The sequence below is a fragment of the Lutjanus erythropterus genome, chromosome 1 (assembly GCF_056507025.1).
Source record: "Lutjanus erythropterus isolate fLutEry1 chromosome 1, fLutEry1.hap2, whole genome shotgun sequence".
Taxonomy (NCBI): Eukaryota; Metazoa; Chordata; class Actinopteri; order Lutjaniformes; family Lutjanidae; genus Lutjanus; species Lutjanus erythropterus.
In genome coordinates this window covers 43,944,168-43,969,238 of record NC_139317.1, presented here as the reverse complement: position 1 = coordinate 43,969,238, position 25,071 = coordinate 43,944,168, and the positions used below count along the sequence as shown (strand labels likewise).

The 25,071-nt window shown below is 38.5% G+C and overlaps 1 protein-coding gene across 1 annotated transcript in view; it reads right to left on the bottom strand.

Annotated features, from left to right (window-relative positions):
- Positions 1–4,036: 4,036 nt before the first annotated feature.
- The window catches only part of LOC146333321 (CD81 protein-like), a 36,374-nt gene continuing 15,339 nt past the window's right edge, over positions 4,037–25,071 (bottom strand). The window contains exons 3-8 of the mRNA XM_084722077.1: positions 13,375–13,472; positions 12,093–12,167; positions 10,863–10,982; positions 9,730–9,828; positions 9,387–9,470; positions 4,037–5,810 (exon numbers count right to left, since the gene is read on the bottom strand). Coding sequence (XP_084578203.1) covers positions 5,748–5,810; positions 9,387–9,470; positions 9,730–9,828; positions 10,863–10,982; positions 12,093–12,167; positions 13,375–13,472 — 539 coding nt within the window. The 3' untranslated portion in view covers positions 4,037–5,747. The remainder of the gene's footprint in view (positions 5,811–9,386; positions 9,471–9,729; positions 9,829–10,862; positions 10,983–12,092; positions 12,168–13,374; positions 13,473–25,071) is intronic.

Sequence of the window (25,071 nt, the reverse complement as noted above, 5' to 3'; positions counted from 1 at the left end):
ATCTGCAGTCAACCACACCCAAACAATTCACATGACAGTTTGTTTCCTCTGAATTTTGATTTGCTTGTATCATCACACTGTTTAAATGGAGTGCACACATTCTGACACTGTGAGGTTCTCTGTTTCATTAAGCATGTGTTTCTTTGTCTTTGACTTACTGTGGTTGTTGGTGATGGTTCACTTCCTGGTTGAGCAAAAGGTGTGCTTGAGGGGTGGGGCTTAAATCCAAACCATGTGCTGTGAAGTTGGGAGGGGGGCAGGCTTTAGTTAGTGTTTGCCTTGTATTAGTTATAGTTGGTGTCCATCTTGTTTTCCCCTTGTGTGTTATTTGGTTTGACTCGGTCACTATATATGTTCACTGCTTCCTCCACAACAGTTTTGTCCCTTTCTTGGCCACACAGACAGCTGCTCCATGAAAGAAGCCTTTTATGGACTCACAGGTATGTTCAAGAATTAATTAATTAATTGTCGGAATTGTTTGTGAGTGTTAATGTTAGAGGTGACAAATGGAGGATAAACACTTTTACTTCTGTAGCTTTTCCAAATGTTACAGTGGCTCTGGTCTGAACTCGTGTTTGTATTTTTAGCCTTTGTCCAGTCTACACAAGACAGACTTCGTCAAACCCAATGTTTAGTGTCATTTAGTTTATTTGAAGTGTAGTTTTATGTGTCTTGTATTTCTCTTGGGGAATATAAAATGATGTTCCACCATTTCCTGTAGTCCACAATGGACACATCACCTGTAGCAAGTTTCCTCCTCTCTACTTCTACTGATTTCTCTTGTTTCTCTGACTTTCCTTTGAATGCTGTAGTAACTTTGGTAAAGAACTGCACCTGGCCGCCATGTTGGAGGTAGCCAATCAAGCTCGAGGGTGCCTCCTGAGGGTGCTGCTTGGGGTGGGTGCCCCCCTCGCTGCGGGTTTTTTTTTTAATTTATCTTTATCCAAAAGTCATAGGTCAACTTCACTGTGACATCATAATGTTCAGCTCTCCATCAGTCACTGCACTCCTCTGTTAATAGTTATTAAAAGATTTAGCTATCATTGATGGGCATCACTGAGGCATGGCGTCATGAAACCATGAAACAGGAAGTTGTTGTAACTAACTGCACTTCATAGTCAAATCCACCCCAAACGTAACATGTTTGATAAGACACCCGTCCTAAATACAAATACAGGGAAATATATAGTCAGTGTTGCAAAATGGCTCCATCATGGCCACTAGAATATTTAAATGAAGCAGCCCCCACAGTATGTTTCATCAACAAGTACAAAAATCAGTGGGCACATGTATCATGCTGAAGTGTACAAAAAAGCCTCACAGGGCAACAGCACAAACCCAACAGGAAGTCAGCCATTTTTGAATTTCGTGGTCAATTTCGATGCTTTCCATGCATTGCTTCTTAAACTTCTTGTAGAGGATTGGTCAAAACTGATCTGTGTCATCCAGACTAGTTTGTGATCAAGTTATTAAAAAGATTTGGCAACTGTTGAAGGGTGGGCATGGTGTCGAGTTTTGATGTCTGGCCATGAAACAGGAAGTCACCTTTGATAAGAGTCTTTCATGATCATATTTACATCTCAATCAGGAGTTACACTCATTGCACCACCTATTGGCAACAGAAAGCAAGCCTTGTGTGACAGTCATCTGATTTACATGAAAATTTCTGTTATCTATCTATAATTAGTGGCTGTTCTGTAGTGCTACCTAGTGGAGACAGGAAGTGGCATAAAACTCCTTCCTGTGGTGTCCAAAACATGTGACAATTCAGAGCCTTGTTGACTGGTCTGGAGTTGGGGTCATGGCGGGCGTACATCCCAGTGGATGCTGCATGCAGCATTAATTTTACCTGGATTCCCACTTTTCATATTAGAATTCCCAAAGGAAAAGACAAGACCACCTGACTTTTTTATTTGTAAAATACATTTAATCCCTTTATATTCGGGCAAACCGAAGTCTACAAGTGTAGAGAGGGTTTGAGATTTAAGTGGCAGCGGGTCCTGAGTTTCAGTTACCAAATTCAAAAGGCAGCAATGCAGACAGTACTGTCAGAGAAACACAGCTAAGTGCCCTCATCATCAGGGAATACTGCACTGACGGGTGTGGTCGTATTTCTTTTTTTTTTTTTTTTTTTAAACAATTCTTGGGGGGAGGGGGGGCTAGCTGATGTGTTGAAGGTTTGACTTCCTCTCAGTCGGCACTGCCACCAAATCCTCCACCCTTTCTGTCCACAGACTCCTTTGACGACGTACCAGACAAAGATATCACAATACAAGAGAAAAAAAAGGCATACATTTGTCTTTCTACAGCCTTCATGATTTTCATTAGTACAATACTTCAGAGCTGTAAATATTACAAGACACTTTTACTGGTTCTCAGTTTAAGTATGAGATGTTAACAAGACAAGGGTTTAGTTTGTTGAAGCTGTGATAAAATGTACGGTTACACAAGGTGATACGATTTAATGTGAGTTGTGTGTTTGTGACGCGTGGAACTTAGAGCGCTGCAGTGCTGTGCAGGTATGAGCAGACCTCAGGACAAAATATTCTCAAGCCTGTGTGCTGGAGTAAAAAAAACCCCACTGGACTAAAGAAACAGCATATTCAGTTGCCAGATTGGAGCTTTCTGATTGGCTGCACTTCAGCAGGCAGTTAAGACTGATCTGTGGTTGACACTAAAGCTGTGAGTGCTCTGTCCTACACTAGAACAAACATTAATACTGCAGTCAGCCTGAGAATGTTACGAACGGACTTAAAGGGAGCAGACACAACATCATGAACATGCAAAATCTAACACAACTGTGAAACGGTAGCAAGACACTAGCTAACTAGCCAACAATCACCTAACAAGTGATGCGGATTAGCTAGTTAGCTGGCACTTTGCCAACATCAGTCATCTGATGTAACTATTTAGCTACTGATTGAAGTAGATTAGAACGCATGTTAGCATTTTGCTTTTTTGTAAAACACTTGCTAACTATCAAAATGCTTGCTAATAAATAGCTAACACTTGATGCAGATTAGCTAGCTAGTTAGCTAATGCTTGGTAACATTAGCTATCAGCTGTAACTAGCTAGCTAATAAGTAAGTTTTAGTTAACTGTGAATGCTTGCTAATTACCTAATGACTAGCTAACAATAGATGTTGATAACCTAGCTATTTAGGGAACGCTTTGCTAACATTAACTGTAGATGTAACTAGCTAGCTAAGGATTGATCTAGATTAGCTAGCAGGTTACCTAGTGAAACAGTAGCTGGGTATGCTAGCTACCGTTGTTTGTGTCCAACTGCAAATAACCAACACATTTAGTAAGTGCAAACTTGATGCAACATGACAGATAAACATGGGACAATGTCAAAATCGGTGCATCCCAAAGTGACAGAACTCCAGATGTTACTGAAACATAGCTCCAGCTCACACACAGTTTGATTCAGTTCCTCTGGTGTTCATGACATTGTGTCGGTTCCTGTTCTATCCTGCATGCACACGCTAACACACAAGCTCTAACTGTTTTTGGAGAACGTACAGGGCCGAACCAACAGCTAAGCAACATGAGCAGGGAGGGGCAAAAAGCTTAGTGCAAACCACTGGGTGAGCTCCCTGCACTGGGAACAGTTCTCACATGAATGATGACCATGAGGGAGGTTAGTAGGCTGTGAGGCCGGAGGGGACGGGACAACGACACAACAGGGTCAGATGAGACGTGACTAGACTCAACCAGACAAGGCATCCCAGATTCAGAGCGCCAAAGCGAGGCTCTTTCTGCTGTGGCACCGAGGATTTCCTCTACAAGCAAGCTGACGTCAATCAGTTTCCTACAGCAACCAGGGACGGCTGGCTGACGCGTGGACGGTCAACAAGTTTGTTGGAAAAGACGAATGATCAGAACTGTACATGGATGCAACAGTCGCAGCTGATATCAGCCAACTTGCTTTAAGTGGAAATGTTGTGGGTCATATTTCAGTTCAACTCCTCTGATTTGAGACGGGTGATTAGAGTTGCCTCCACAAATGAGTGCACAGTTGTATAAAACTTCCTAACATTTCAAACAAATTCCCAAGGTGAAATAATGACTCCCCAGTCCAGCAAAAACATGGTAAAATTGCCATTTCCTGTCGCTTTTGAGAAATTTTTACATGTAGGTGGTGATTTGGAAGTTAGGGATTAGTCTAGGACATAACAGGGGTGTGAGGATACAGCAGTAGTGATGATAAGCATGATATTTTAAAAATTAAACACTGATATCATGCTAATAATATAATGATAATATTGTGTAAATAATCCAGCATTTCTTAACCATACTGTTTGCTCTAGGGTGCAAATTGTAATCACCTTCCTCTATTGATCTCTGGTCACATTAACCATCAATTAATTGTTGTTAAAAAAGCAAAACTTTTAAACCCGTATCAATGCATTTTTTCCCCTCATCAATCAAAGCTTTATTTTAACAGCAACATGGTGCATATTCTCTGACAGCATTACGTAGCCTGTAAAGTTAACATGCGGAGTGCACTTGTCAAAATTAGTATCTGGTTCCCTTTTCATTATCCATTCTGTTTCAACTGCACTTTTTGCATGCTTTTGTCAGTTCTGTACTTTCTCCACCTCCCTACACTTATCTTTTGAGTGAAATTTGTTCCCCAAAAACGCCCAATAAACAGTTAAGGATGAATTTGACTGATAGTGTCATTTTTTTAATTGTTAAGAATGCTTTAGTGTAGTGAAAATCTGATATTGTGACATTCCTTGGTCTAACTAGCCAACAGACATGAAATGGTATTAACATTTCAGATCATGATTATTATGATTGATTAAAATTAATTGTAAAATAGTTAATTGTTTGATCCATACTAGCCAAGCAGGAGGAATTTGGGTTTTGAGGTTAACATGCTAAAGTATAGCTCTAACAACTACTGAGGAAAATACTGTTTTATCCGACTGAGCACTCGGACATTTTGGACATGTGATGAACGACAAAGACAAATCAACAGACGAGCTCACATAGATCCAAACTGAAAGACATCAGCTCACTCTGACTTTGGTTCCAGTTTTTAAGAATAATGAAGGGATCCTTCTTTAGTCAGTTCCTGCAGACATCACACTGCGACGTGGATGTGAGGACAGGGAAGTGTTTGTGTGTGTTCACCTCTACGTGGCGCTGCAAGGCCAACACTAGTGCGTCACTAGTGCCGGTCAGATCCTGTACACCATCATCTGGTTCAGTCTAGGGTGAGACAAACGAGCAGAGTGCAGGAGGAATACAGGAGAAGGATCTACTGTAATACAATATCCATGCTCAGGCAGTCATAAAGCACTGTTAATATATATATTTATATACAGTTTATACATAAAACAGTGGAAAAACATCCATAAACCAAGAATATAATAGCATGTTCATAGGCAAGGAAGCAGTAAACAACTAATGAATCACTAAAGGATTAGAACACCAGGACTGGTGAGTGTAACTCATGTGGGACAGTGTGATATAATATCTACATATCAGGTTAGGATAGCACTGGTTAAATATGCAGAACAGCATCTGTGACTAACAAAAAATTCATCGACAGTGTCATTAAAAATGCTCAATGGAGGATGGTTTACGTGTGTCTTTTCAAAGAGCTGACTAAATCCAGCAAGCAATTATATGTGACGTTTCCTGCTTATAAAAAGAAAGAAAAAAAGAATGAGACGGAGGCCACGAGCTCGTCCTTCCTTCATGGCCAGTAGGCTGGAGGCCCGTCTGTCGCTTTAGTACACCGGGCTGTTGCGGATCCCGCAGCACAGCACCATGCTGAAGATCATCTCGAAGATCTGGGAGGAAGGATACAAAGACCAGTGTTGATTTGATGTTCTCACACTGCTGCTGGAGACACTCGCTAAAGCACCAAATGTGTTTTCATCCTACGGCTGCACAATTTATCAAAATTGCAATATGGCCTTTTGTAATTTTCAAATCACAGGAGATGCAACTTTTGTCAAAAACACTTATTCACAAAAATATTCTCAATTAGATAATTTTTTCTAAATCGTTCAGCCCTAATTCATCCGCAGCTGAGCGGGAGTGATGTTTGCTAAAAAAAATAAAATAAAATAAAAAATAAAAAAATAAACACAGTGACAAGCTGTTTTAGAGAGCCCTTTTAAAAAAGTAAACTATATTTTCCCTTCAGTAGGAACCAGTTGGTATGGGGCTGAGTGCCATTAGCTGTGTTCCATCCAAATATCTTGCAAACAGAATTTCAAGTTATAATTCAAGAGAAAATGCAAATGAATGCTTGTTTCCACCTGCTGCTGTTATGCAATTGTTAGAAGTTGGTTCATTGAGCTAAGCAGTAGGTGGTGCTATGAAATGGGGTAAAAATATCATGTATAATGGGTTCTATTATCACAGTATTGTTAAGTTTTATATTGAAAACTTAAACGATTTGAAATGGCAACATGTTGTTAGTGATGTCAGTGCTTTTGGTGATGCAAAACAAACAATGTTGCTGATGTGTCTGGGGGATTGTTTCTAACTTTGGTTGCTGCTGGACAGTATTTACAGTAAATTTTTCAAAGCGTGGTAATCAAACATGGATTTAATGATAGTTAAAATTTGAAACTGTAATACTAATCGTCCTGAATTTTACCATGGCTTATCATTTCATCCCTAGATGGCCTCTATAGACCCTTTTATAGCAGACGACATCGAACAGAAGTATCGTCTCTCCCAGTCATCCAGACGAGTTATCAAGCTGCAAAGGTTGAATTAAACATTTTAACACTAAAATCACCAAAATGTTGAGTATATGAGACTTAAGAATCGATATTCCAGTGATCGATATAAATTGTTCAAAATTCCGACAGGATCATGACCGTTACAGAGCAACCGGTGGCGTCTATGACTGCAAGACAAGCTGTTGTGGTCCACCATACTTCCATTGTCAAAATGCACGTGCAGCTTTCTCATTGCTTACAAACTGTAAAAGGGTTTATCCTCCAATTGGAAAACAACAGGATCACAAAGTTAAAAGTGCTAGTCAGACCTCAAATGATGAAACATAATGTAGAAAACAGGATGGAAATATGTCATGTCTGTTTGTTTCATGTGTTAATGTGAGGGAGGTTCCATCAGATCTGTGTGGAGTGATCATGGATGTGTTATAGAGCCAAGTGGGAGCACACACAGTTCACCAGTCATGTGAATTAAATGCTCGCTATGTCAGAACTTGTTTGAGAAAAGTGCTTCCATCTCCCATTAAACTCTTTTAGAAAAAGGCAAAAACCATCTCACAAAAGCAAAAAAAATGTTTTTGCCATTTCCATCAATCTTTTCTAATGTGATTCTTCCAAATGCACATAAATATGTATTTAAGGAAGGAGGGCTGAAGGCAGGGTAGGGGAGTCAAGCTAACACATTGTAGGCGTTGACCTTTTTGTGGGATTTGACAACAGTAAAGATTTAGAGGAAGAGTCTCATCCTTTTAATGTGGACCAATACATTTGAATGTCTGGACCAATAACTTCAAAAGGTTCTACTCAAAAGGAACAGAGGAGGTATGAATATGAGCGAGCTTTCAGTACTGCTGCAGTCTGTCCTGTGGACACGGTCCAGCAGTGAAGGCTACGACTCAGACAGCTGAAATGGTTCAATAAATAAAGTTGTATATGAAATGTCAATTCCTGTTTAAGAAGCCAAATTTGTCCCAGGCGGTGTTGAAGTCACTGTTGGTTACACCCTTTTTCTGCCATGCTGGTTTCTATAAAATGCAATACCGGTGACATTACTTTCTTGTTTTGTGGCCAGAAAAGAGTAAAGGATTTCACACAGATTACTGCTGAATTTAAGACAGATTAATTATACTTTTAGCTACATTTTCTTAACACAATATCCCCATGTTATGGTGCACCTTCTGTATGCTTTGATTTTATATGATTAGATTTTTATTACTGTGTCGTGCACAAACAACATGCCCAGCCCAAACAGGCTTACAAGTAAGGCTGCATGATATGGTAAAGTCATATTGTGATTATTTGACTGAAACTGCAACTGAAATATGCGATATGATTAGTGGGAATGATCATTTTAGTATCACAATTTTCATTTTTACTATTAGAAAACCTATTAAAGTCATGATGATGTGACATTTGTTGAGGTCTGTACCAAACAAACATGTTTTCTTTCATCTGGAGAAATAGATTTGTAGGCCAGCTCATTATAATGCTGTTTTCTCACAAAATTTTCCCTTTTTCAAAAACTTTGAGTTTGAAATTTGCGTCTGGTTCTGCGATTTAGATATTGCGACTGGCCATATTATGATTTCGATTTGACTGCAACTTGTGCAGCCCTACTTACAAGACACTATTTTTTTTTTTTAGAAAAACAGAACAGACACCAGAGAAGCAACAGAAATTAAAAGTAATAATAAACCATCCAGACATTGTTTCAAAGCTTTAGAAACAAAGGTAGGCAACTTATGAGCATTAAATTAAACAACTATTCCATTCTGTCATTGTCAGCGCACGGGAACATTTCTGGATTTTGAACAAACATTTCATTCCTTCTTATTTTTCTCCACTACAAGTGTTTGTCAGCAAAGCCTGTAAAATTCATCAAAATTACCACCATGCCAATTCCACCCACTTCTCCTGCTCAGTCAGATGTTTACTCTTTAAGTTTGCTGTAACATAAGATTCAGGGCCATAATTGTCTAGTACTTTTCCTCTAACTGTGTTCATTGTGAATCTTTTTGGAGAATTCTGTGATTTACTCTCAAAGACAAAACTCTGATCATTGCACATTTTTGCCTTATGGAACCTGGAATCCTATCAATGTCACCCCGAACAGGCAAAATAGGTGCAAATTTCTGAACGCCTAAAAAGACAGTGTGCAGCTGTACTGGTCTGCTCTGCATCGGGGTCCTACATCATCCTGTCGGGATTTATTTCACAATAATGACCTGCTCACTGTACATTATCCTGCTTATTACATGGTTACTCACCAAAACAAAAAATATTTGGCATCCATTTATCTGACATACAATATACATTTTAAAATTATTTTATGGCTTTATATCACAATAGTGACATGCTGAATTATTCTGCTTGTTACATGGTTATGTACCCCAAAAAAACAACAACTTTAAAATGATTTCAGTGATTTATAACATCATAAAAACAGTCTGTTATACAGAAATAACAGATCTTAAAATGCTGTAACTGACCTGAGTATCTAGTATTTAATGAAGCCCTGCAATAATGTACTTATTAGCCTCATATCCCTGAAGCATCGTTTAATGAATATCTGAGATTGTTACATGTGTTAAACTTGTTGACAGCAGCCCCTAATGCTGTCCCAGCTGATGGTTTTGGTGTTGATGTGTGTGATGTGTAGTGTCATGTCCTCACCATAATAACTGCAACCACCAGAGCGGCGATACCAATCAGGTAAATCTTATCTGAAAACAATTCCTGGAGCCTTTGGTGGCAGCTCTGCAAAGAGAACGATCGAAACAGAATTTATATCAGCTTCAAAGCATCAGTAACATCTTGAATGATTTTGAGGTCAAGGGGGAAAAAAACCCAACCTAATAATAATAAACTTTACCATGGTCAGTTTTAACTTTAATATTTAATTTAAAATGTAACCTACTCAAAAATGACCACAATGTGAACACAACCTGACAGTCTGGCCAAACTGTTCATATGTCAAAGTGTTGATCTGACTGCTGAGATGAAAGGTTGCACTTACAACTGCAGTTCCAGCGCTGGGGCAGATGTCGGTAAAGCCCAGCTTGTCTGTGAGGTGTGTCAGAAAAGTGGTCGCTTGGCCTTTACCACAGCAGTTCAGCTGAAACACAAAAACAACACAGTGAGCATCCTTCTCCTCCGCATAGAACTCCTGCCACTTCTAGAAGGTACCTGTACAGTTTTAAAAATATTTAAAAGGTATTAAATCTAAACATCTAAAATTGAGGCCTTGAATTTCATTTGCAAAGTCTTGAATTTTTTATAACAGTCTTCATTTTTCTTGTCCTTTTGTGGGATTATATAAATGCTGTAATGTCATAAATCACTGTCAAATGCACATTATTTAGTGTGATTTATGAGGGGGGGTCACAGATTAGCCAACTTGAGTTGAAGAGTTGAAGATAACTACACTTGTTACTGTAAGTAAATGTAATAAAAGTTTGAGTAAAAAGCCAATACTTTATCAATATACCTGTTCAACAAGTGCAAACATGACCTTTAATCTCATAATTGACTTTTTATCTAATAATTTTGACTTTTCATCTCATTATTACTGTTATTTCCTTAAAAGTAGTAAGAGCACTTCCTTGTTTTCATCTGTGCCCCTAAAAATAAATGTAAGCGTAGACCCTGTGTTACAAGTCAGTACTGGGGGTTAATAATAAATATATTGATTATAGTTGCTGCATAGTAGTGAATCAGGTGAAGAGGACTGAATAAAAGTTCGTCAGCAGAACTGCCTGGACCAAAATTATTAAAACGACTTAAATTAAAAATGTCTTCAAAATCACGTGTCTCTGTTATCACATACTACATTGCCCAAGCAAGCATTAGCATGTTTTTGACTCAGTTTCTGATGATGAAAAGTTCTGGCTGGATCATTTGTGGAGGACAGTCTGAAGATGCAGTGGAGAGAGTTTGGTGTCAATTAGTGAAAAACTGTGGGAGGAGATTTAATTAGATTTGAGAAAAATCTACTTCACAATTCCTGCCAGCTCATAGCATCTGAACATTTCTGCTCAGCGGGCCACAGTGTAGGGAGTGGGAAGAAGGAGGAGGAGGAGGAGGAGGAGGAGGGCAAGAACAAGAAGAAGAGGAAGAAGAAGATCTGAATGTTATAAAGTATGTTCATACCGTCTCATGGAAGACCTTGAGCACTGAGGCAGCTGCCTTTGTCTTGTCTGAGTCAGTCACGCTTTGTGTCATGGCCTTGTCGTACACAGAGTCGTAGAAGTTAATCATCTCCTTCGCCACCTAAAACAGAAACAAACCGGTTTCTGTGGGCTCAGTGTCAAACGGAAAACTTTCAGTTGTTACCCGAGTTCAAGTGTAAACATCAAATGACATTAAAGATGGAGTAAGAGGGAATTCAGACCAAAAACAATTCTGCGTTAAAAAAACTGAAAGAACTTGTGCTGATAGCGTGTTGTTTTGGGAAAGCTGGTGTGAGTAACAGAGCCATGAAGGATTTTCAGATGCCAAAATACGACACAGTAGTGACGTGCGATGACTCAGTGCCTCGGAGAAAAACTGAGCCGGGTTCAACTTTCCAGTCACAGACCTCAGCGACTGTTTTTCTAAGAAATTAACAACCAATGATCTTTCAAAAACCCAGAAAGTTGTTTAACAATACTTACCTTTGTTGTCAAGGTATTTCCAGAATCCTCAATGACTCTTTATATTTTTTGTGACATCAAAGATTTTTCACCTATAATCTGTTTTTGTATATTAAAGTTTTATCCCTATCCAGGTAGCTGGAAACTCTCTTACTCTTTGCATGACAATGATTCCCAAAGTGTGGGTAACGGCTGGTCGTGGGCCTTGAGAGGTCATGAAAAATAAATAAAGCTTTTTAAATTTCAATTTCATAAGTGACCATGAAATATTCAAAACTGTAATCAGAACTATTAAAACAAAGCCATGTGATTTAAATGACATGTTATTCCTTTTTTAAATATTTATTTTTAATTTAATGTGCTGCAGATGTAATATTTTTTCTCCAGATGGTTAGAGGAGTCTTTAAGGTTTTGAAGTCAGAGTGGGAAGTGTTGCTAAACAGGTTTCTGAGTTTTTCATAAGTCAATGGGTGATTATTTGTCATAAAAACAGACAATTAGGCGCCGTAATGGTAACACGAGACACAAAAACTAGGACTTTGAGCAGACATGCATATTGTTTGAGGCAGTGAGGTAGTGAGTCTAAATGCCAGTTCAGGTATAAGGGTCCTGACTTTGAGGCTTGAGATTTATTTCAAATTTACCTTTAAGGACCTGCAAACAGCCTGCAGATGTATGTGTTTTCTTTAGTTTTAGGTTTAGTGTGGCATATGTATATCAACCTCTAGTGTTATGTTTCCAGTCTTACTGTGTCTTTGTGCATGAAGCCCCAGATTCCAGCTGCAACCTCGCAGGCGAACAGGATGACCAGGCAGGCGAAGAACTGCAGGACAGAACAGAAAACATCATGTTCTGTGCTCCGTTGAAGGATTTAGCTTTTATTCAGTTGCTTGATGAGACAAACTAAGGCTTGGTGCCCTGTGGAGTTTTCTAGTAAACAAACAAAAGCTTACGTTGCATCACCTAAACACAATGTGTACATCCTGAAGTGCTGAATGTATTTTCTTACTCATAAATTATTTGCCAAGATGATTTTCTAAGCATTTTAAATATGTGCAATATGTTGGTTGGGCAATATTATCAGCTGATATTAGCAGTGTTGTTATCTATCATAACTGTTCTGGTTTTACTTTTTAACTAAAATCTTATGCATACGGTCATATGTTCTTTATACTATGACAGTTTTTGTAAATTTGGTAACAGTATTGCAAAATATTGCAATATATTCAATCTTAATCCCTGTGTTGCGATATGCATCACATCACCAGTCTTTCCAATACTCTACACACACACACACACACACACACACACACACACTTTTATTGGTATGTGTGATTGTTTTTCTTTCTATGTATTTTTAATTATTAATTATAATGAAAAATACCAGTAAAAGTTTACAGTTTCAGTGTCCTGATATCATTTAAGCAATAAAGTTAATTGCTAGATTGTAAAATACATATATGTATCATATGATATTCTACTGTGTGTTACACAGGTATGGTGTTATTTTTCCAAGACTTTTGTTTTCAGAGATATTTAAAAAAGTTATTTCTAAAACCAATAATAATCAAATATGATAAGTAGATACATTTATATTGTCTTGCAGTTGTAGAGTTAGAACTGGCAAACAGAATGCTCTTGGGGCCTGGGATGAAATTGAGTTTGACACCTGTGCTGTATAATATGTACATATAAAATTGATCGAAATACATATATATATCTATATCCATTGATAATGGCCTAAAAAATTCAGTATGGGTCTGGATGTGTCTTTCCATCCATGTTTACTAGCTTGCAGTCTTCTTCTTCCCTGCTTCTGCTGGCACATCGCAGTATATCTTGGCGTGTTACCCCCACCTGTTGGAATAGGGTGACACCGCTCGTTGGACTGTGTATCGTGTCACCCACATGCGGACTCACATGTGCATCCTCGTGCACACATCGAGGACCCACCCATAAGGAAACATCTCAACAGTGTTACTAGAGGTCTAAAACTCCACAGGGAACCATTAAATATGACTGTGACTCACTGTTCCCAGTAGACACTGGGACTCCTGGATGGCGCCATAGCAACCGAGGAAACCAACAACCATCATGACTGCGCCGACAGCAATCAGGATGTGGACACCTGGACAGACAGACAGAGAGTATCGATTAATATCCATGGCAACAAACATACATTTACAGGTACAAATAAGCGGGCTGGCCGAGAGCTGCAGGGATACCCAGCATGCTCATCATACTTTCAAAGTCGATCTGCTTCAGAGAACACAAACAAACTTAATGTAAACAGGAACATGAATTATCACAAGCAAGAAAACCACTGAGAGCCCTAGAAACCACTGCGGTTTTGAGGCTTTGCAAAACTCCCCCGCCTTATTTTACTACCTGAATACATGCAATAACATGTGGCGGACAGCAGAGGGCACAATCTTGCTTTAATGCCAGTAAAATACAGTGAGTCATGTTCTAGTTATGTTCACAAGAAGTTGTTTGGGTTTTTTCACACAAAACGCCTGCTTCATTATTCAACACATTATCTTTCATCCAGGACATAAAACATGCACTTGTCTTCTCTCCCCTCGAGCACGCTTCTCTTTCACTTTCTGCAGAGACCTCTGTGTGTTCCCTGTGTGATACTATCAGATGCAGGTTAATGTTTGACTTCATGAAGGATGGAGGGGGTGCAGCATGGAAAGAAAATGGTGTGTCAATGTGCTCAACTGTCATGTCAGAAACAGCCATTTCTCGACTCCGCATCTTGCTCTTAGTTGTATTAATCTCAGGAGGTGTGCGGCTGTAAACCCCTGCTGTGCTTTGGCCTGTTTAGTGGAACAGCTGAGAGAAGGAAGTGAAAAATAGGCTAATAAAAGTTCAGGTCAAAGGTCTGACGCTAGACGAGACAGGCTGGGTGGAAAGATGTCGCTGGAGAGGGGGAGTACGACAGCTGTTCTGTGATTCTGAATAAAAATTCAGCAAAGCAGACATAAAGAACTTCATACAAATACTTGTCCTTCCAGACTTAGTTCACTATTAACTGTAGTTGGGAGCCTGTGAGGAAAACTTTGCTTTAGTCCAAAGAAAGTCACTTCCTTCTTGTTTTTCCTTTAAAGACCAATCTGCTGTTTTGTGCAAGTTTTAGTTCTAAAAATATAAATGACCAGTCAAGACTTTCCTGTGTTTAGACTGTTAAATGGATTTTTCCGTACAGTAGTTCAGTTTCCATTCACTGCAATAAACTGAAAAAAATCTACTTGCTGTGGCTTGTCTGAGTGAGGTCATGTATTACAGTGATTAAAAGTGGTTTGAACTGTGTGGCAATACTATTGACACATTAGACAAGTCAACTGCTGACTGGTGGTGTGTTCATGTCCACCAAAAAAGGTTCAGAAATGTGAGATATTTGCATTATTGCAACAGATGATCCTCAAACAAAATCCCAAACACAAACAGCAGCTCTTTTTGATTTCATTTTAATGCCCTTTTCATTGCATTTTTCCCAATGACACAATTTCTTTCATAACTGTGGTATTGTCATTAGTATTTGCCGCATCTTACACTTCCAGCCTGTATTTAGCCAACAAGCTACCTGCAGTTAACTCGACGTTAGCTTGAGCTAAACATTGTCAGTCATTCTAAAGCTGCTGCTGTAAATTGGGGAATCATGACATTGATGATAACTGTGATGTTTCAAAAATACAGATATCATGTCAATAATATATAGATGATAATATCGCACATTTTCTTTTTTGGAACATAACCATGTAAGAAGGTACAGTGAGCAGGTCATTATTGTGAAATAAATCCTGACAGGATGATGCAGGACCCTGATATGAAGAGGAGGGGTCTTGAATCACCCCAGATAAGATTGTCAGTAAGCTGTAGCAGCTTACAAACAAAACTTTTAGATGATTTTTTTTTTAATCACAATTATCTGGTTTAAAACAGGTTGAATGACATCAACTCTTGTGACAACTCTAACAGAAAACTGACATCACAAATAGAGTTGCTCAGACAGTATTAGTCCATGCACTGATCCAGTATCATATCATTTATTAGTCCAGCACTGTCCTGTACACCAAATTAGCTGTTAAAAGATAATCAGAATATACGTATTTAAAAAAAAAAACACACAAAATATAATATACATATATATATATATATACATTTTTTTTTAGAAAAGGACAAAATTCCTAAAATAATAACTTAATTAAAAATGTTATAATAGAAGAATATAATAATGTTTCATAGTAACTGGCTAAGTTTCAAAAATGTCATTTCATTTACAGACTGCATATTACAATTTTTTTTATATATTATTATGATGATTGATTTCCTTTTGTCTTTCTATATAATTAATATTGAACACTTTAGAGTCCCATAAATAAAAAAAAATGTCCACCTCAATTTTATAAAACAAAATCATTTTTCGACATACGTTAGCAGCAAAGATATCAAAAAACTGAAGTACATGTATTAATGTCAGTGGGCAGCAGTGAGCTGGGAGTGCAGCTCTCTGTGTTCAGCCCCAGCATCATTACTCCTGCTTGTCAGCTCAGACATAATTCGATTCTGGACCACTAACGATTCTGGTCCCGTACCTCGTGTATCCCATCCCCCACCTCTCCTCTACCCACAGAGCCACTCACACACACACTAAGGCTAATTTATAAATCGATATCTTGGAGACTGACCAAGAGCTCCCTCCATCTTTTATACTGTGGCTCCCTGGTCTGACACAGCCCCGCCTAACCCCGCCCAACACGCACACTCCCCGATGCTGCTTGGCAATCACAGTCTCTCCCTGTCTTGCCACCACCCATCTGTCCTTTCTATTTAATGCATTTGCTCATTTGAAATTATGCTCTCAATGATTCCATTTACTTAAATGCCTTTTCCTGTCTGTCTTGATTTAATCTACTCATGGATCCTCTTCCGTTATGCTCTCTGTCCGCTTCCACTCACCAGGCACTCTGTATCTCCCTTCTATAGTTTGAAGAGGGGCTGATGGATTATGTGACTCTCAGCATTGCAGCATTGCCATGAGATGTGTCAAGATCCTCTCACATTTCAAGGCTACAAATAAAAAGACCACATGATGTGCTATCAAGTAATAATTAGCCGCAATAAGAAACGGTTGCCAAAATTAGCTTTAAATTTCTTTGAATTCTTTACATTTCTAAACTCTTGTATGAGATTTAAATAGATCTGCAACAATTAGTTAATTGAGAGCTATAATTAATTTATGAATTACTAAGTAAAGGTTTTGTAAAGCAATATTAAACTTATGTTCTGAGGGTCATACCACAGAAATGTGTTATTAGCCACCCAGCCAATTATGAATGAGTTTTTAAAAAGTATCTAAAATTAGGTCACAAAATCCTAAAAGAATTAGTCATTTTTTCTGCCTTGAAAAGCTGGGGGCGTGGCCACTCTGCCGTCTCATGTCAAACACCACTACAACCCGAAAACCACCTGAAACATGGACATTCCGTCTTGGAGCTTTATTGGACATGTCCAGAAATGTTTGAGCCACCAGAGCCAGAGGATGTTGACAGGATGATGTTTTTTTTTTTCCTTCTCTGTTGGATTGTTGGAACTGAAGTGAGCTGAAGTAAACTGCTGGGCTGATTTGGACTGAGAGAGTCACTGAAGCTTTGTTTGTAACTGACTGTTAGGGAGAGCAAGGGGAGGGGCAGGTGGTCATCATGAACAACAGTTTAACAGTCCAACGCCACAATTCAGTACTACGCAGTTCTCAGTCTTTTCACATGTTCTCAGCAACTTTTTTCTAACATGTACAATGTTCCTTCATACAATCTTTAAATTCTTTTTCACATTTCTAAAATCAAGTATTAGATTTTAAAAGACCTGCAACAATTAATTCATTAATCTAAAATATTCTAAAATGTGAAAATTCTTCAGTTTTCTTTAATCCTCTATAACTGGTTGTAACATGACATTTGAGGACGTCATCTTAGGGGTTGAGAATCACTGATCGACATTTATCATTAATAAATCATGAAAATACCCCAGAGATGAATCAACAATGAAAAAAACATTTAAGATTTGAATTTGTATTGCTCTTTAAGGTGTCAGTGTGCTTCAAATTAACGTAATGGTCAAATAGTGAGTGAACCACACCCCTTTTCAGAAATCAACAATCCAACAGTCACAGACACTGTGCAGAGACCGACCAGGTGTGCACAAGTTAGAAAATAGGTAAGGCGTGAGTTTTCATTCATTTGCACAAGTGAGTGCGACAAAATCAGTGCCTTAAGCTGATGCTTTCCATGTTCCAGAGGCTTCCTCTGTTTCATCAACAGAATGTACAAGTATGCTCTGTGACCGCACAACTTAACCACACTGCTACTACACCAGTCTTTTAGAAGCCAATCTCTATGTGTATAATATGCATGTGTGAAGTGTGTCCTCCAAGTACATTGCAGCAAGTAGTATGAACAGAACTACTACAAATCTGTGGTGTCTGCAGCTGTCTGTGTACAGCCTTTAGAGGAAGGATTTTACACCATTATCCCCATTTGTACTATTCATGACATCACGCTGTTCAGACCAGCAACTAACACTTTATCCTGCAGACATAATCAGAAGACACATCATGCAAACTGGTTTGTTTTGAGCATACTGTCACCTACATGGACACTGTTTGAGGAAGAATGTACAGCCATGTTAATGATCTCTGAAGCTGAGCAAAGACACAGTGCTAGTTCAGCTAATGTCAATGCTAAGTAAATAATATTTAATAAGTTAATATTTCATATTTAAATATTTAAAGTATAATATTCAGTGTGTAATGAACCAAAACTTTATTGCGTTGTTTTTAAGTGAGGTTTTAACCACCTCTCATGGTCTTCAAATCAGGATGTAGTTTGCTCCTTTGTCATGGATGTGGCTGATTTGTGTCCCAAGTATGAAATTTTAGTCACATGCTTACAGGTGGTCATTTATGGTAGGGTATCATTATATACATTATAAAAATGCATAGTGTAACTGAAAATCAACACCTATCCATCCCATCTAAAATGTACTATTTAATTCTATTTTTACAGGATTCATCAAAATAATAAAAACTTATGTTTTATAAACTTACACAAACTAATTACTTCCACTTATGTTCTTGAAATTCAGCCTATTGTGTTAGTTCATCCTCTCACTGCTGTAAATAACTTGTAGTACAGGTGATATTTCCTTGAGATAATCAAGGTACTATTACAATATACCTCCAAATATTTTGTCCAGATGTGTTTAGTTGCTTTGCTGAAGTCATCCGACCATTGTTTATTATACAATGAAAGCCTTCCTATCTGCTACTTCCCGTTCCTTGTTATATTTTGGTAGTTTATTATTAATGTTAAGGTCAAACCATGTAAGGACATCAGAAATTCTGACTTCAGGTTGGGATGTGTGCAGTGGAAAAGGCCTTTAAGATGGAGTCTCATGGAAGACTTCTCAACCTGCAGACAGCGTGTCTACACTGCAGACCAAAGTGTAAACGCTACACAAGATAACTTCATTTTAATGCCCACAAACTCCACTCTAATTAACTTTGTTTTTCAGGTAATTAACTCACTTACGCCATCAACAAATGGCTGACAGCAGAGTTAACAACTAGGCCTGCACAATACGAGGAAAATCTGCTGTGTGAAAACATTGTTCAACACTGTGATACTGATATGACTTAGAATAAAAAAAAATACTTAAGTATGCTTATCAGCTTGTTTCCTCTGGATGTTGCCACAAGTGTTGGGCATGTTTTACACAGTACCTGTCCTGAAGCCAGTGTGATTCTTTTTACCACAAGGTCTTTTTGTTGCTCTTCTCTCCTTTCCCAGCATCATGCTAGCTAAACTTGCTGTCACCACCAAACAGATACAAATTAAAGGGTAACTTTGATATTTTTATCCACTATTAATCAATTATTGCATTAATCGACAATTATCTTGACAATCGATTAATTGGTGTGAGTAATTTTTTATGAAAAACAAGTATTTTCTGTTTCTTTACTCTACCAGTAAACTGTCTATCTCTGGGGTGTGGACAATGAACATGCGCAGCACATCTCTGGATCATGGGCGGAATCAACAGTTGCACATCTGAGGTTTCAATCTCTTCCTGGACAAGTCTATGAAATTCCAAACTATCTGGGAACTCTGAGAGGGGATATTCCTCTGACTCAGCTTCTATTTTTGTGAGCCACTTCTGGAAACCATTGGGTTATGTATAAAACCCCTGTAGGTCTGGTACCACTGTGGGACTGACAACAGAATCTACAGTGTGTCATATTGGTTTTCTTCAGGGAACCACCTCTGTTGTCCCGGTGTTATAGGAAGCAACCCTCTCAGTAAGTAAATGACTATATGAGTGAGTCAAGAAGTTACAAGTCATAACTTCCTGCGTCTCCAATAGCTTTGGTCATGATTCATTTACTGTATGTGAAAGATAACTCCACGAAGGCGGGTGCCAGAAATCAAGAGCTGTTCTCGTTTTGTTCCGCTTGGATTACCAACACTCTGCCTAACATTAACGGCTACATGGTTTCTGTGCTTGCCAGAGTAACTGTTGAAACATTCGGTCTGGTCCACTACAGTCTGCTGCTCTACTATGCAACCCATATTCAAATTAAATGACATACATTGATCTTCTATCATTAAAGCTACTGGAAACCCAAAACAAAATGCTAACTCTGTAATTTATGTGTATAATAGTTAGTATCCAAGTGTATTAGAAATTAGTTTGAATCCAAATTCAAAATACTGTCATGTAAGTTTCTGCTTTCCTGATAACTGGAATTGAATTGGGCGTGGTTATGCTTGGACATTATTTGCAAAAACTATGTAGTTAATTCCACAAACCAATAATAAAACAATTCATTACATGCAATGAAACTTCTTTGATCCTGCTTAATATGCCTTTTTGAGTCTGAGCCAACTCAAAAGCGGGGAACTGAAGCTGTTGTATCGCTCCAGACTCCTTTGACAACAACAGTAATTTTAGCTCGCAGAACATGGGAGCTGCTGGTCTGCTGGTACCTTGATTTGCAGCAAGTAATGTTAGTTTGGATTCGAACTAACAAGTTAAAACACAAAAGTCACACAGTAACTCAAACTAACTGATCGAGGCAGCAGTAGACCAGCAACACTTGTGTTCTGCGAGGTAAAATTACTGTTTTTGTCAAAAGAGTTGGAAAGGACTGTTTCAAAGTAAAGTGGTGAAAATGTTCAAAACACAGTGTACACTTCATCAGGTAAGCCACGCCTATAAAGTTTTGAGAAATGATCTAAACAGCATGTGCTGTTTTTTAATTTGGCTTTATAATAAATAGTATTTTCATTCTATCTTGAATAAGACACTCAACTTCAACATCATATGTGCACTTTTACTATTTCAAGCCAAATTTTTGCTTTAACTCAATGCAAGTACAACTCAGATTCCAAAAAAGTAAAGATAATTTTGGCCCCTGTTCATCTGAAAACTGTACAAAGATGTTCAAAATTACAAACTTTATTTTTTATTTTTTGTAAATATACACCAATTTTGAATTTGGTGCCTGCAACATGTTCCAAAAAAGTTCAGATGGGAGCATGTCCTCTTCTTTAAACAACACTCAGTGAGCATTTGAGAACTGAGGACAAGAATAATTACATTTATTGATGCAGAGACGAAGAGTGTTTACTGACAACAGCTTTCTGAAGTGTTCCTGGGCGCCTGTAGTGATATCCTTTAAGGAGTCGAAGGTCACAGGCATTCAACGTTGGTTTCCAGCCTTGCCCATTACATGCAAGAGTTTCTGGATTGTCTTAATCTTTTAATGATATTATGGATTGCAGATAATGAAATCCTTAAATTCCTTGCAATTGAGCATTGAGCAACACTGTTCTTGAACTGTTGGACCATTTTCCCACGCAGGTTTATACAAGGTGGTGAACCTCACCCAGTCCTTGCTTGTAGACAGCTGAGCCTTTCGAGGATGTCCCTTTCATAGCCAGTCATGATACAGTCTCCTGTTATTTAGCATTAGTACAGCTTTTCCAGTCTTTTGTTGTCCCTGTCCCACTTTTAGACGTTTGAACATTAAATATGTTGTCTTTATACTGTTTTCAGCTGCACAGAGATCAAAAAGGATTTGCAAATCATCATATTATGTTTTTATTTACACATCCTGTTTTTTTTGGAATCGGGGCTGTATTTGTCAGTTTTCAAATTAGGGCAGGAAAATTTATCGCTATTGCAATGTGGCCAAGTACAATATCCAAATCGCAGAACCACATTGCAATTTTTTGAAAAAAGGAAAACTGTGTGAGGAAGCAGCATTATAATGAAGTACTGTTGTGCTGCAGAGGTTACCTGACCTAAAAATCTTGTTCTCCAGATGAAAGAAAACATGTTTGTTTGGTAGAGACCTCAATAAATATCACATCATCATGTTTTTGTTTTTTTTTTTGTAAAAATTAAAACTGTAATTCAAAACTGATCATTTCCACTAAGTGTATCACGTTGCAATCACAGTTTCAAATATTCGCAATATGATTTTATTTTTTTGCCAAATCTTGCAAATCATCTTTTAACTTGTAGTTAGTTCTCCTCAAAGCATTTTAGATCTTACCATCACAAGCCCCAGTCTTGTGACTTATTTAAATTAAGAAATTAAATTACTTTATTTGCAGAATGAATGTCCTATTGATGGGATGGCACACTAGGACAACTAAGGCATACATCGTAGGCCAAAGATGAACCAAGGAGCTGTCTGTTTCTTTTACACAAACAAAACTACACATAATCTGTTCTTCTTCGAATGCCACCAATGTGCCCAATCTATAATACGTCATAAAGTGTTCCAGTCTGGGGACCATTTTTCAAATTAATTTGCAGTTCATTAAGTTTTACAACAAAACATGAGGACACTTTGAACTGATATTCAACTGTAGTTCATTTAATTTCTGTTGGTTTGACGTCAGGATGGTTGAAAGAACAGACTCCAGAGATATCAAGGGTAGTAAAAAGTGATGCATCTATTAACTGCCAACTCACTGTGTGTCTAATTCTGTAGAAAGACCAGAGGCGGGTCGCCATTGGGGTAACTGTGTCTGTGAGAGGGCAGGGGGAGAGAAAGGCGAGACGCAGATGTAGGACCTCCATATTGAAACGTTCCTGGCAGCAGGGGATGAAGACAGGAGGGGAGGGGAGGGGTGAAAAAAAGAGGCAGACAGAGATAGAGGGAGGGAGGGCAGGACTAGGGGAAAAATAAGAGTAAGCGAGACAGTGAGCGCTAACCACAACCAGATGGGGGAGCGACAGTGGAAAGAAACTGAGCGGAGAGAAGGAGAGGAAAACTTTCACAGAGGAGGGAGGACGAGGGGTGGGGCCGCTGAGGAGGAGGGGGAGGAGAAGGGAGGGCCAGTGAGGAATTTTTTCCTATACCGATTGGGCTTTTTCTCCGCTCCTTGGGAATGAGAGGGAGGCTTTATGTAATGGGTAGGATACAATCATTAGAGAAAGTCCCCGAGTAGTTCCTCTCTGACTGCTGAGGCTTTTTTTTTAATTCAACAACCACAGCTATGTTTCCTCAGAGGATGGCAAAAACAATGATCCAACACCCCCTCTATTTTTTACTGGGGCTCTATTTTAGATGGAGATAGGAAACACTTTCACATTTATTTTGTTATTATACCAACTCTGAATTTTCCCTTTCATGTGTCTTCTCCTTTTTCTTCACCATGAGGCAGATGACTCAGGTTGTTCATGCGGACGGGAGGAACTGACGTGGGTCATCTGCATGTTGATACAGATTTTTTTAGATGGGGGGGGGTGTGTGTGTTTCAAAGTGACTAACTTCATGTGGGCGTGTTAGCTTTTCACAGAGTCATATGATGAGCTGCGTGTCCTCTGTTAGTCCTGGTCACAAGTCGCCGGTGATCTGAGAGAGTCAGGGCCGCCCCACTTCATCGTAGTGTATTTCACACCAGTTTAATATTCTCACGTCCTGGTTACTGAGGGTCATCTCTGTACGACCTGTCCTGGACTGTACGTGTGAATGCATGAAACCATGCCATGACCGACTCCTGGGATAAATGCTTTGTGTAAAGCAACAATAAATCTGTGTTCTGAGTTTGGGCCACAGTTAGTGTCGAGCCCTGGACTAGATATTGTTCAGTAGAAACAATCGATGAGTTGATCAAAATATAATCTGCATCAATTCAATGAATTGCTTAAGTGAAGCAGCTTTTCTCCGTTTTAGATCACAGAAAATTTTCCTTTGAATTTTTAAACTGCTGGCTGCACAAAAATCACTGGGCTCTGGGGAATTCTGACGGGGTGTTTCATTCTTATGGCATTTTGTAAAATAATCAATGAATTTATCAAGATTGATCCACAAATATTTGACAGATGCTTGTGTAATCAAAAATGAAAAGTTACATGCAGCCCACTTTCTATACGGCACACGGCTCAATGAAAAACAAGGTACAGAAAACCTTTAAATTGCAAATTTGAGTGTATAATTATGTATACTGTCTTGCCATGTTGCTTCCATGTTGTTATTTTTTTTTTACTTAAATTTTATTCTCTTCATTTCCTGGTTCAGATGCTTATTTGGCTCTGTTTAAGGAAAACCGAGCCCTAACATGCTGGACTGTCAGTGTGTGACTGACAGTCTAATTAGCGCTGACATAGGGCGACTTCTGGGAAGTGTTGGACAGTGCAGGACTCTTGTATTGTTGGAAATTTGTGGAGCTCAGAAATGAGCAAGGGTTTTGTTTTGTTTTTTATTTAATAGTGGAACAGCAGCGATACATATACTTGTTGTCATGATTCATTCACATTCACTTGAGCCTTTTTTTTTCTTTTGGCGATAAAGAGCTAATGTGACACGTGGTTGTCAAATAAATAAGAATGTGGTGAGTATTACATCAGAGATCAGCTGTTACGATTACACTGAACAAAAATTCCAAACTGAGTTTAAACAGTATAAATTGAAGCAACAAAGGACCATCTGTAAATGACCTCCATCATAACCTTATGAAAAGCTGTCAAACACACTGCTGCAGTCATAGGGGGGTGTCTCTGCTAAAAATAATGAGACCTGTCATTGGCACCTCTCTGCCATCATCTTGCTTTGGAAAGCAAGAAATATGGCTTCATATTGAGGATCAGGTAGTGCTGTTTTTTACCCTTTTGATTATGAGCCTGTGAGAGTAATTACCAACAGAACCACCTCACCTGCTTTCAGTTGAGCAGAAATGGTTACATTAGTGGTCACAAATATTTGCTGCTATCATGTAGTCCACTTAAAATAAAAGGAAATCGAACTACCCATCATCTCTTTAGGTAAAGAATGTTTCTAACTATTAATTAGGTCTTATAAAAGTCACATTCTTATTAATAATGAACACATTAATCTTAATCAATAAGGCCTCATGGACTAAAGGACATCCATGTACTCTGGCCCTTAATAGTTAATGTGGACCTATCATTATATATCACTTATCTGTCATTAAAGCACATCAAACAAACATCACTATGATACTGTTTACAATACTATTAAAGGAAGCAATATATCAATACTGGTTTCAAAATAAGGTGTACTCTTCTGATAAAATATTCACAGGTCATAGTTCCTTCCTGTATCACTCTGTTTTTTCAAGGTAGCTTTCATTAGTGAAGTCTTTCCATCGAGGACTACAGTGAAATGTAACCCTCCTTGAACTTTA